Source organism: Lotus japonicus, chromosome 4, assembly GCF_012489685.1.
Source record: "Lotus japonicus ecotype B-129 chromosome 4, LjGifu_v1.2".
Lineage (NCBI taxonomy): Eukaryota > Viridiplantae > Streptophyta > Magnoliopsida > Fabales > Fabaceae > Lotus > Lotus japonicus.
Window position 1 is genome coordinate 65,863,830 of NC_080044.1, and position 13,538 is coordinate 65,877,367.

The following is a 13,538-nucleotide window of genomic DNA, read 5'->3' on the forward strand; positions in this document are numbered from 1 at the left end:
TTCAACAAATGGATTTAGCGATGATTTTCGAACGTCGCTAAGCGCAAAGGGTAAAAGCAATATTTAACATAGATTTTTGCCCATCTGCCAATAAATGCACAAATTTTAAGACGACCACAATAACAGTTACAAACCGCTAGAATATTAAAAAATAAATACACTGTTAATTGTGGTGGTTTCTAACTGTCACAATCTGCATATGTCGGATGAATGTCGACGCATTTGTATGTCCATCCCCCATTACTCTTCCAAGTATGTCAAGATCTTCACACATTACTCTTCCAATTTCTCAACGACCCGTTTCACTTCTTATCAGCTTGTGTCCGGTCTTGCTCCAAATCACATTTTAGCATTTTTTTTTCTTTGTAAGACTGTTTGGAAATATCTCTTTTCTCGAACTGAAGCATAATTTGTTGGCGTAAAATAATGAGTTGAAATATAATATAAAAAAAATTAATGTTTCTTTATCTCACATTTAAATTTTTTGAGATAAGGTGTAATATGAAATGGTTAGAGCTTTTATGATCAATGATCTATAACTTTATCCTTATTTTGCATTCAACAATCTTAACCTTAACACAAGCAAATCCATCTCGGTCTGGGTATACCTTTCTCACCCATTCATCATTTGTCTAATGCTAAGCAGCCTTTATTTCCATCCTATAAGACTTTGGTTTTTAACTTCTATTACATCAGAATCAATTCTGTAACTTATAAGCTAACGTTAAACCTGGTTTTAAACAGAACTACATAACTGATGGAACTAACTATTAGTATTTAGTAACTAACCCAAACTGGCCCAATTACTAACTAACTACCCATAACTGATCCAGTTACAAACTGTCCATAACTGCTGTAGCAGTTTGGAGCCCCTCCTGCCTAAGTTCCCTTGGCTGTGCGGCTGAATCACTGGCAGTAATGGTTGTCGCACCACCCTCTGTGGTGGTGTCTGGCCCTGTTTTCTTCCTTTCCCTATCAATGTTTTTGCAAATGTAGTTCGTCTCAGGTGGCTTTTGCCAAAAACAATAAGCATCATATATCCATTGAGGATGAACCAAGAACTTATTTTCTTTCTCAGCCCACTGGAACTTCTCAGTTCTAGCCTTAGTAGAAACTACATGTGTGACTGAGGGGTCAAGTTTCTCCATACAAGTGGCTCCCATCTGCATTGCAATCTCCTGGAGAAATGGTAATGGTGCAGGCTTAGTACGGAAGAAAACGATCACACACCCGCTTAAGACTTCACTTCGAAGTGATGACACAACCTGGAAAAAAAATTGAGTGTAAGAACAACATTAACATAATCTCACATCAGGATTAGAAAACTAAGTATTTCCATAAACAAAAGCTAGAGTTAAAAGGACAAACAAATATGAGAATCATTAACTACCTTCCGGACATCTCGATCAACATAATCTTCTTCAAGTTTCTACAAAAGATCCCCACCACATAATATAAGCATAATATCAGAAATAACTAAATTGGAATGAGATAATGAGAAAGTGACATACGTCAAAGAATGTGAAGTGGACTTGCTTGAGCACGTTGAGCATTCTTGCAAGTACTCCTGTAGTTTCTTGTTCATCAACCTTCATTTCTGCAAGGGATTTGCAACTGAAACCAAAATGCTTCAAATCCGAAGCAAAATAATGGTATCTTTTGATCATTATCAAATTATCTTGATGCTTCGTCCAGACCTATATATTTGGTAACAACATTTTCATACAAACTATTAAAAGAGTGATTTTAGTCAATAGATTCCCAAATGACGAACAATAGCATATTAAAATTAAACGGATAGATCTCTAGAACATTTCAAACTCTTAGCTCACTTTATACAGATGACCGTTCCACAAATGATTAAATTTAATTTCAAATAAAAATAAAAGCATACAAATATACCATATGTTTATCAATGATCAGATAACTACTACACCAAACTTGTATAACCATCACAAGAGAAAGAAAATAAACTAAGATAGTAGAAGCAGTTTAAGCATTATAAGTGGATTGATCATGCTTAGTCAAAATTGCAATGGAGGCTGGTCTTTAAAGCCATGCTGCAACATCTTCAGACACATTAACATTCAAACTTTTACTCATGTGAAGATAGTCAGAATTAAAAGGACAACCACCAGAATGGAACAGAAGATCTGTTAATATAGTCTGACCTCTAACCTATGAATAAGCATGCATAAAGGTATAAATGGAATGTGGAAACAAAACTATTTTATTTCATAAATAAATACATAACTCAGGACACTAGTAACTGGAAATGTGTCGAGGACCATATTTCCTAATCTCAGTTATATTTTACAGAAAGCCATAATGCAGAATAAAGTTGATTTGTAAACAACTCTGAAGAAACTAAAATATTTTCAAAAATTTATACAAACATGCTCTGATATTTTTTATGAGACAACTTCGTAAAATGGTTTCCAGAAGATCTATAGAGCCAGGATCCTAGTATCATGAACACACCCATTTTATTTCTTATAAAAAAACTTGAGCTGATAACAATTGTATTGTAGCACTGTAAATTCCAGAGAACACCAAAAATGCAAATGCAAGGACAACAAACTTCTTACTTTTTATGCCCTATTCCTTGAATCATAAATTACAGAGTAGTAACTTCCTTTAATTCACTTATACAATTAAATTTCTTTTATTTGACCTAAATTCACACCTTTTCCGTCAGAAGTAATCCAACCAAAGTTGTTAGTACTATCAGATTGCTTTAATGGATGAACAAAATACTGAATGACTTTCAATGCGACCAACCATTGGAAGACTATTTTTCCTTATAAACAAATCGATTGTATATATTAAAAAAAAATTGACTTCATGACATATAAGCAAATAATGTCCATACAAATATAAAAGAAAAACATTCTAGGGCTGTCTTCCATATAAAATAGCTACCATCAAACAAATATTTCAATTAGGTAATTTACCATTACAAGTCAGAAACTAGAAATGAACTTACACGGTGCGTGTCATCAAGAATTAGGATGGCGCTTTCTGGCCCCAGCACAACATCAAGACCTTTCTGATGCTTTTGAGTCCCATCATATCGAGAAATCACCTTATCATTGAAGTATTCGCCTTGAGGATCAAGGAGCTTAACCACCTCTAGTGCATACCGTCGACTAGCCATGGTGTATATGTACATCTCGAACATCTTGCTAGCTTCTTTTAGAAATGTTCGGACAAAAGGCCTTAACTTGGTCATCCTTTCCACACACTCCAATTTGAAGAGACTACCATTGGAGATATCTATTTTTTTAGTATATACAATTTCAGAAAGATAACACATGTAAGAAGACATTAAAAACCCAGAACATCAAAGGTGAGATCAAGACAAGGTTGTAGTGAGTCAGAAAGGCCTTAATTCTAATAAAATGCAAGAATTTAAATTAGCATGCCATACAAATATACTCAATGAACTCTTACCAGCGGAAGAGTTGCCCTCTTAGGATAGCATGACACAATTTTTTATAAATCACATGCTGTTTCATAAGATGATGCGGTGATGTGACATGCAATGATTTTGTCTTTTAGCATTCAAAGAAACTTAACACAAATCAAACTTTATTCAGCAAACTTTTCAAAACAGAATCACGGACAAAAAGTGCATAAAACCTGTTGGAAAGTTTCATAATACCAGGGCCTTCCATTGTATAGGATAAAGTTTCACCAACCAAACAGATTAGTTGATATATGAGAAAAACAAAGATGGGGAAAATAGTAAATGCGTGTTAAAGCAAAACTACTAATTTAAAATATAGATGCTAACTACAAAAAGCAAAAGAACAATGGTTGACTTGTACCTTCTTGAGAATCTGTCTGGGTAAGTAAGTGCAACTCTTCTGAGCTCAAACTACCAAGGCGAGTGGAATTTAATAATGTGTTATCGAGATCAAGAACCAAGTAAAGCTTTTTCTGACACAACAAATTCTTCATGTCTTTATTCCGCAATCTAGAAATTTCCTCATCATGAAGTCTCAATCCCTGCAAATACAAAATTTTCCAACAGGTTTATAAAACTATTAACCATTATTAGGCTATATTACATAAATTAATGAGGTTAAGTGCACCCAGTCACACCCACCATCATGCTAACCAAATCATCCAAATGAATATACGATTTCTTTTCTATATTAAATATTAGGGATATGTTATAAGTTATAACGTATATGAAACCAAGAGAGCATCATCAAACTGGTAGAGAATATAAACTATTCAGCTGTATACTTATACATGATTGCCCTGCAACAGCATAATACTCCTTACAGCAATAGATAGAAATATATCCCAAATGAGTTGGTGCTATGCATACAGGCTCACTATTACACTTTTTGGTCATGATCAACAACAATGAAAACCGCTAAATTCAAGTTTGTTTAAGTGAAAACTCTGACATCACGCAGCAGGAACAACTATCCAAAGCTAATTTGTTATTCGACACGGTACATTACTGAAAAAAATGCATACCTTATGTATGTATCCAAATGATACGCCATATTCCTCATCTAACTTTTGCCCACAACGTATACACAAACTGCCAAATGACCCAGGATGTGCGCATACATTCTCCACAGAGACCTCTGCAACAAGAAAAATAAAGAGAAAGCTACAATACTTTCCTGAAAAATGATAAAAACTAAAATAATTATTGCACAAACATCAACTAAGAATCTATTTAATCTGAAGCGTGAGATGAGGAGCTGCCAACATCAATTTTTTCTACTCCCATTTCTTGAGAACTGCCTTTCTTGAGTTTTCAACCTCCAGATGGTCATTTTTAGTAAAATTTCCAATCATGCCATTATGATTTCTTCATTAAAGCTTCAGTTAAATAATCAAAAAATAGTCAGTAGTTTAACTCGTGTTATTTGAAAAAAATTGAAACTTTAATGCTCCACCATTATTCAAGACATGAGCCTCAAATAAGAAAAACATTCAAGATATGATAAAAGAAGTATAGTTTAATCTTTCACTTGACCCCTCTATAAGATACTTTGCACACATTTTGAAACCACCATAATCTATTATAATATGTAAAAGCACCAGCACAAGTTACATATATAATATTTAAGCTTTTGAACCTTTATTTTTTCCACGAAAGAAAGTTCTTAGTATTCTCACTTTCTAATCAAGTGTTTCTCCAATTTCTTTTTAACTCATTATTTGTATTTTTCATTCACTATCTTTCAATTCTTCTTCATATATTGTAAATTTTCTGTATTAATTAATAATCATTTGTTACATTAAAAACTCAAACTAGATATAAAGAATCGGTTCACATCAGGAGTAAATATTTTTTAAATGGTCAAAATACTTTTTGATACTAAATTAACTTCTTTTATTATATGCACACATTGGTACAACGTAGAAAATACTTTGTGAGGGTGAAATTCATTCCTCTTGACCAGGTTCTGTCGAGTTACCATACTGTCTATCATAGTGCTATTGTTGTTATTTCTCATTTCTAGGCTAGATTGTGATTTTACTGCTGCGTTGTGTATTAGATAGAAAATGAGGACTCAATTTCTATCCTCAAAGAAAATATTTTACTTAATTCAAATAGTGTAAGATATTTGAGGAAAGCGAAGAGTGGTAAGAACAACTCTTCTGATGATAATGAGAAGACTAAAGTTGCAATATGACAAAAGAATGAGTGCACTCTATTTTCAAAATATTTTTGTTTAGAAACTTGATGTCTAAGTTAGTACTGATAAAAAGAATAATATGACAAGCAACTTTTATGCTTACACTTACTGAATAAACCAACAAATTAGAGGAAAATCAAGAGGTAGAGAATCAAATTATAATGATTTATTTCCATGTTATTGGCACAACCACTTTTTTTTAAGAGTTGGGTTTGACCGTTTGACATTTTAAAGTCAACATAGATATATAAAACTTATTTCACATTCAATTACATGCATATTTTTTATTTATATGTTTAAAAAATTAATAATATGAAGAAATTGCACTGGTCTACCATCTAGTGTATTGGGCAAATCATGAGTAAATAAGCAATCAATACTTGGTGAAGTGGAAAAAAATGGTTTAGTAAAGCAAATTACATATAGCAAAGCATAAGTAATAAGCTTTGGCGGGACCAGTTAAATACTTCATGAGAGCTTTAGAGGCAATAAAACTAAGAAAGAAATTTGGTTATGTGTATGAATAAATTTTTGAAATTTACACCCTGATGCACATGTGGTGATCGAAGGATTCTGTTTCCCACTACAAAAAATGAAAGAAACAATTAAAACAATCAAAATTACCTGAATTTTGTCTCAAAGTAGATTCCTCAATTGCCTCAGTCGTTTCAACTTTTCGTCTTTTGGTTCTGTCAAATTAATGAAAAATATAAAAAATTAAACCAATATATAATTATCTCTCCAAAGACACAAACCCTAAAACCATAAGTCTTTCACTCAAGTTAATTGTAATTAGTTCACAGTTCCACAAACTAGAAAAATAAGTTTTCATACAACAGTGAAGATACTATTAGCAACATTTCTTCTATAACATAGTTTGATGATAAAACAAGGCTTTAGTAAGGATCCTTGTTCATATCATCATTTAAGTGTGCCTCTAGGCATGGTAAAAGTAATGCCCTAAATGTGATCAAAACCTTGAGGTATGATCTTGATTTTTCAGAAACCAGTTATCACCCCAATACATAAAAAAAAATGTCAATTTTTCATAATGATATGATATGTGATAAAAGAAAATCAATTCAAAATACTATGAAAATAGCTAACGAGTCTCTTACTAAACTGTAACTTCAGTCTAAACCACAACAGTACCAGACCACAAAAACAACAACAAAACCTTGTCCTAATGGATGGGATCAAGTACATGCATAAAGTACAACTCAATGCACTCAATTAGAAACTAAACTTCGAATAGAACTATTTACTAAAACACCTCATAACTTTGTATTTAGACAATGTTTAAATATCCACTGGTCTCGCAAATCATAATCAGATATCTGAATATATCATCTCATTCCTAGTAAACTTCAAAACATTTGAAATACCAATTGGCAACAGTTTAACTCATATAAGGAGTCAGGGCACACCTCCCACTCTCAGACTCATCTATGTTTTCAGCTTCATTATCAGATGACAAGTTGGCTGAGCGTGCATCTAGTGCAACATCAAGAAATGCAATGAAGTCAGGACAAATTAGAAGGAAGCAAAACAGAGAAATGAAGAGATTACATAAACCACAACCAATTTGAAAATTAAATAAAAATCATTAGCGGTAACTTAGCTTTAGTAATTTAGATTTAGCAATATTCCCCCATTATGTTAATACCGTTTTTGAGCAGCAATAGTGGCAATTTTCAGCCACAATATCTACTGTAATTTATTGTAATTATTATGTCAAGACCAGCCAAATCATACTTCCTATTGTCCTTATGTGTAGCCTCCTCCAATTTGCTGTCATACTGCTTCACTCCACTGCAATGGCTTTTGTCTGGTTGGACTCATCTTGGCAAAGGAGGGTAACGACAGCCGCAAGAACCTTAAGGTCACCAACCCCCATTCCACTTTCTATGTCCATGCTTCGACAATCCCGGGATCATGTTGACAAATGTTATGTTGTGTGGTGAAGAGAATTATGGCATTTGGGCGAAGGCCATGAAATATGCTTTGATGGTCAAAAACCTAAAGACAAAGACTCTGATGAATCATTCACTTGGCAGGGGTATGTAATTGGATGATCAATGGCTGGATTCATATATCATGATCCAAACCTTCAGCCCTTCCTTCCGTATTTTGAATCTTCCAAGGCATTATGGGATGATCTCAAAGAGAGGTATGCGGTTGAAAATATTCCAAGAATGCCAACTAAAGTCTGGGTTGCCATCTGTGAAGCAAAATGACACGAGTCGTATTACACTAGGGTGTGCGGTTTGGGATGAATTGGAGAGCAGCTGCTCCGTTCCTTCCTGTCCAAGGGGGGCATCCCGTGGCTAAGTATTTATTGGAAGAATCTGAGAAAGACCATGCGTATCAAATTCTCAAGTGCTGCAACCTATGCCAATTCTACTATTTCATCATGGACCCCCGAGGTTGAGCCATCTAAGTCAATGTTCAAAAACTCTCTCATAAGGACCCTTATGGTAGGGCGTCTAGATGTGATGTCAAAATTGGAAAACATAATGCCTTCACCTTATGTCCTGGCTGATGGTTCTCAAACGACAACTCTCAAACGCAGCTCACCTTATTGGCCATTTATTGACTCCCTTAATGATTTACGTATGTCTTTACCTAACTCCTTTCCCACCTATGAGGAACTCCCTTAATGATTTATGGATGTCTTGTCTTTACCTAACTCCTTTCCCACCTATGAGGAACCCTTCTTAAGTGAGATTCAGATGAGCAACAAGTTAATCTCTCACTACAAGTATGGAAGGCAGGGGGAGTGGAGAAATCCAGGGAGCTCATGAAGTAAATGGGAGTTATGAATTGTCGCCTACAAATCTACTTGAAAGTAAATGGCAATTTGTAGCCACAATAACTACTGTTTTATTCCATCAACATTCTAATGAGCCTCTACTGTACATCTTGTATATGGATTTGGATCATCTCATGTGTATATGCCTACTACTGTTTTTATCACTAATGAAACAAGAAATTTCATATAACAACAAGAAAGCTAAGCAATATCTCTAATAAAAGGATGTATAAAGGTACCTGTGTTCTGCGTGAGTATGGATTGATGTGAGGGCATCAACAAGTGCAACCTGTTTTTCCCCTCCCTCATCCTGAATCCTGTTCTTCTCCTCCTCCTTCCCCATACTCTCCCTCAAAACAGCCTCCTCATCTTCATTCCAATTGATCACAACCTTATCATCCTCCGCATAATCCTCACGGCAAACCAAACAACTCGACGACCGATCCTCCTTCAAAGCCTTTTCACTAAGAACGTGCCCACAAGTCCTCAGAGCGAAAACTTTATACGTTCCATTGAACTCGAGTCCAGAAACAGGGCACTGAAACCTAGCCCCATATTCAGCCCCGGGAATCGAAGAAAGCCGAATCGCGATCACGTCCTCCAAACCCTTGATGTGCCCAAACTCCTCTGGGAGCTTGTTCCCGATCAAACCCCCAACAAGGGCTTCCTTGTTGAAGACATTCCCGAGCTTGTCGATCACGCAGGGTTCCCTCAAGGGCTCGTTCGAGAGCGCGCAGTTCAGCCACTTAGACAGCCTCTCCTTACTGCTGGGGTCCACCTTGTCCGGCTTCTCCTCCGCGGATTTGTTCGGGTAGCAATTGCGACGGCTTGCGTCACCACCACGGAGGCGGGACCGGAGGAAGAGGGTGGAGAGAGGGGCGATTCGGAGGGCCGAAAGAGGGGTTTCCTCAGGGAGGGGTTTGCCATTGAGGGTGAAGTAGAAGGAGGATAGGTGGTGTGATTCCGGGAAGAGAGGGCGTTTCAGGTCAGCAAGGGTTTGATTGCCAGTAACAAATTCATGACGGAATTGTTGGAGGTGCGGTGATTGGACAAAGATTTGGAGTGGTTTGCGATGCATTTTTTCTAGGTTTTCTCAAATGCGTTAGAGGGAAATAAGAGACTGAAGAATGAGTTTGTGGTATTTATAGTTTTCTGCTGGAAACTTTTTTTTGTTGGTAGTAGAAGATGGCTTCAGTGGCTGGGCCTGACGTTCAATTTTGTATCACAATAAGTGAGATCTTGGCCCAAATTAGCTATTTTTAGCTTCTTATTGAACTTGATTTAGATGTTGTGAGTTACAACAGTGGAATTAACACAAGGTGGGGTGTGTTTGAATATACATTTTAGTCATGTAGTGAATATATTTGAGTGTCTATTTCAGTGTTGGAAGTTGTATCTTTTTGCTTTTGGTGTGAAATCAGTACTCCTTCCATTTCTTGATATAGTGATAGATTTTGATTGAAAATCGTACTTAAATAGTAACATTATCTTTAGCATTTAGACCTTGGTCCAACAAAGTTTATAAAGAATCATTCATGCTCTTGAGCTTGAATCTTATAGCAGGACATGGATGGTTCTACAAATTCAGAAGCAGGTGCAGGATGTTTTGCCAATCGCTTGGTGTGTAAAATTACCTTTGGTAGTCCCCTAATTGAATCTTCTTTTGTCACAAAACTGCATTATATTCAATAAAGCTCAAAGCTCTGAAACTAGAGGTTATAAGAAATGCTCATTAAAGCTGCATAAATGTGTATAAATTGATGATTGTATATATAAGTGGTGCATAAGCCAATACTTTTACAATACTTTTTTACATTAACCCCATTCAATGTAGTATTTGTCCATTTTCTGTTTTGATCACATTTGTAATATTTTTTTCTATCAAATCAAATGGCATGCTCTTTAACCAACTTATGATTACTTCAAGTTGTGCTTCCTAGATTCTCCTTATTAAGTAAAGTCTCAGGTTAGTGTATGGATAAAAAAACTCCACCAAAAGAACTAATTAACACCACCAAGATTTGGAAGTTCCCAACTCTAATAATATAACATGCTCGTTGATAATTTATCATAGCTAGACTTTGTTGCCTCACATGTGCTACTCTAACAGATCATTTATTGAGCTTCAACACATTCCAAATTATCTCAAGATCTTCACACAAAAATGGCCATTACTGCATCACCTAGGGGTGGCCCTGCTTGGTTAATGGTTAAGTAAGACCATGACATGTATTGCACTAATCATGGTAGCCTCGATCAATGACCGATGCCACGGTGGGTAGGCCATCCATTTTTATTTTGAATAAAGCAATGTCGATGAAGTCCATATCTACTTTTTTTGGAGGTTTATAAGGTCATCTCAAAATGGTAAAGTGCAACGACGTGAAAGTGGTCCTCAACCACAATCACCATCCACCAAGAAATGAAGGTAGATTATTGCTATCAACCACGCCTTCAGCAATAAAACTAGTGGGGCTCTTTGTAGGAAGAGCACCCCTCAGCGCATACTGGTATCTCTAACTAGGCAACTACCGCTTTCTTTTCTTGTCAGCTTGTGTCTGATCTTGCATCAAATCACAGCATAGCATATTTTTTCTTTATAGAGTAAAACTGTGCTTGGAAATTATCTCTTGTTGAATTGAAGCTTAATTTGGTGGCATTTATGTTATTAGAAATATAATTTAAAAATAACTCGTGTGTCTTCTCATTTCAAGCTTTTGAAATATTTGTTTCATTCATGAAATTGTATAAGAGTGTTTATATGATCAAGTGATATAAAATTTGACCCTTTACTTCATCCAAAAATTTTAACTTCTAGAATAACAGCTTCATGACAAGTATAACACAAGCAACTCGATCTCAGTCCAGGCTTACCTTTCCATCCCACTCATCATCTGTCTAATGCTAACCTTAACTCTACCTGCAAAGCCATAATTACCAGCTTAGACACAGTGATGAACCAATCAGCCAAAGTTTATTGCCCCAAAGTGTTATAGCAAGCTATGAAATTAATTAGAAATAGCTTCCCTTTAACAGAATAGAGCATAGACTGTCACCACTACTGCTATCTCATAAGAAGTTTATTGATTGAAAATAGTTTATATTAACAATGTAATGTTTTGATTTTTTATGGTACAAAAAATAGTAGAACAAAGAAAAACACATCCAGACTACCGGGCAGGAGGTCAGTGATATGCTAAGGAGACCAACAAAGGCTCACTTCAAGATAGGAGTCTGGATCTCCCTGAGGAGGGTTGCCAACAACTGGGTTGGGAGAGTCGTACTGTAAAAGTTTAGAATCAATAAATTAACACTCATTCAAGCACTACCATGATATCTTGGTGGTTGCCTTGTACAAGCTTCACAAGCAGGATAAGTTTAGCACTATATAAGGTGCTAAGAAAGAAGAAAGATAAAATGATCCAACAATAACAACAACAAAAAATAATTAAATCAAGTTTTGCTATTCACTTCCATTCATAACAAAGAAACTTAACATATTAAACTATTTTGATCAGCTCCTGAATAATCAGAATCAATAGCTTAATCCCTATAATTTTGAAACTTGATAATCAATTGTAGAAATATTTTCAAACATGCACTTATTCAAATACACACGGATTTGCAAGCATCAAAAGGCCCATTCAAAACAGGATATGCAAAATTCAGTAGGGCAGGAATTACATTATTTAAGAATTACAAACTGCTCTGCCGCCCATGAAAATGGCCAATAGAAGCTTCTCTGTCATGAAATTTCAGTAGAACTCTTGTCTCAATTCAAATCAATCACTCAGCAACCTGCCAATTACAATGCCGTGTTAGACATTTTAACAAACAAGTAGAAAGATGAAATTGAGATTGTAAAATCGAGAAGCTTACTTGATTAAGAGGATTATCTGGCGATTTCTTCCAAAGCTTCCATATCATGTCTCTATATTGATTATAAGTGAGCCCTGGTTTTTCTTCCTTCAACTTAGGTAGCTCAGCTTCTTCAAATGCCTGCAATTCAATTGCATTCAATGAGTGAGTATTGGATAATGATACATTGATGTATGTTTTTTTTAATACGCAAATGTTAGTTGTTAGTAATGTTAGTAAATTAGTCTCTCCCCAGAGAATACAGACCTTGAACGCGGCTTTGAGGCGCCGCTCAGGGTGCCGATCAGGCGCCAAATTGCTGTTATCAATACTCATCTGCGCGATTGCATCATCCAGATTCCTAGCTTCAATTATTGAATCATCGCGATTCGTGTTGGAAACCAGAACCATCTTCTCATACTCCTCCTCCGCAGCACTCCGCTTCTTACCCTCATCCGCCTTCTTCGCAAGTTGGCTCTGCTCCTCCTCACGCCTTTTCCTCAGCTCCGCCTCCGTAACCTTCGGTACAGGGATCGAAACCCTGCTCGCCTTCTTATCAGGCTTCTTCAATATCTTCTCAAGCTCCTTCTCCTCCTGCTCCGCTAACCGACGCGCCTCCGCTCGTTTCGCCGCTGCCTCCGCCTTCTTCTCGGCCTCTTCCTCCTTCTTTTTAGCGGCGCGTGACCTTGAACCTTCCGCCTCTTTCCAGAACTGATCCTCCTTCTCTTTAGTCTCTTTGTTCTTCTTCTCCGATTCCGCTGATGCCTTACGAGCACGGGCTTCCTCCGCCTTGGAGTTCACCCCCATCTTCTTCGGCATCTTTTCTACTGTTCTATTCTATTCGATTAGGGTTTCGATTGTTCGCTTTCCTCTTTTCTCTTCTGTTGTTTTGATCTGGATGGATCGAGATAGATTTTGTTTTTTTTTGAAATTGAGATAGATTTTGTTGTGGAACTGGAATTCACAATCACTTACATGTCACTCAGACACGGGTTATTGGATTACGTCATATCTTTTGATAATCTTTCACTATAGCTAACTAGGCTACGGCACTTCACAATGATCCATGGGGCATGGGCCAAGGCCCCATTAACACAAGTATGAATTCTTTTATTGTGAAATATGAGCATGATTTTTTTTATTAATACACATGAGTTGTCTTAACAAACCAATATATCCCACGACGATAATTGTGA

General features: G+C 36.2%; 2 protein-coding genes across 3 annotated transcripts; both read right to left on the reverse strand.

Moving 5' to 3' along the window:
• Nucleotides 1-545: 545 nt before the first annotated feature.
• LOC130710306 (RNA polymerase II C-terminal domain phosphatase-like 4) lies at nt 546-12,261 on the reverse strand. 2 transcript variants are annotated; one of them, XM_057559521.1, is made up of 10 exons: nt 12,169-12,261; nt 11,359-11,404; nt 8,724-10,158; nt 6,297-6,361; nt 4,495-4,607; nt 3,831-4,011; nt 2,987-3,276; nt 1,512-1,697; nt 1,391-1,429; nt 546-1,265 (listed from the first exon to the last, which is right to left on the reverse strand). In XM_057559521.1, exons 3-10 carry the CDS (start codon nt 9,560-9,562, stop codon nt 834-836), a joined length of 2,145 nt encoding a protein of 714 aa, XP_057415504.1. In that variant the 5' UTR covers nt 9,563-10,158; nt 11,359-11,404; nt 12,169-12,261; the 3' UTR covers nt 546-833. The 2 variants fall into 2 exon arrangements, with proteins under 2 accessions (XP_057415504.1, XP_057415505.1); XM_057559522.1 differs by lacking the exons at nt 11,359-11,404; nt 12,169-12,261 and adding an exon at nt 7,100-7,166 and having other exon boundaries at nt 8,724-8,907.
• Nucleotides 11,930-13,292, reverse strand: LOC130710308 (uncharacterized). Its single transcript, XM_057559525.1, has 3 exons — nt 12,610-13,292; nt 12,364-12,483; nt 11,930-12,282 (listed from the first exon to the last, which is right to left on the reverse strand). Exons 1-3 carry the CDS (start codon nt 13,159-13,161, stop codon nt 12,271-12,273), a joined length of 684 nt encoding a protein of 227 aa, XP_057415508.1. The 5' UTR covers nt 13,162-13,292; the 3' UTR covers nt 11,930-12,270.
• Between the last annotated feature and the right edge of the window lie 246 nt (nt 13,293-13,538).

Bases quoted from the DNA above. Each gene is read 5' to 3' on its own strand.
- LOC130710308 (XM_057559525.1), bottom strand. From the start codon at position 13,161: ATGCCGAAGAAGATGGGGGTGAACTCCAAGGCGGAGGAAGCCCGTGCT. The intron at 12,484-12,609 runs GTCTGTATTCTC...ATTGAATTGCAG, and splicing joins GCCTCAAAGCCGCGTTCAAG to GCATTTGAAGAAGCTGAGCT.
- LOC130710306 (XM_057559521.1), bottom strand. From the start codon at position 9,562: ATGCATCGCAAACCACTCCAAATCTTTGTCCAATCACCGCACCTCCAA. The intron at 1,698-2,986 runs GTAAGTTCATTT...CCAAATATATAG, and splicing joins TTCTTGATGACACGCACCGT to GTCTGGACGAAGCATCAAGA. The intron at 1,266-1,390 runs GTAGTTAATGAT...TTTTTTTTCCAG, and splicing joins TTGATCGAGATGTCCGGAAG to GTTGTGTCATCACTTCGAAG.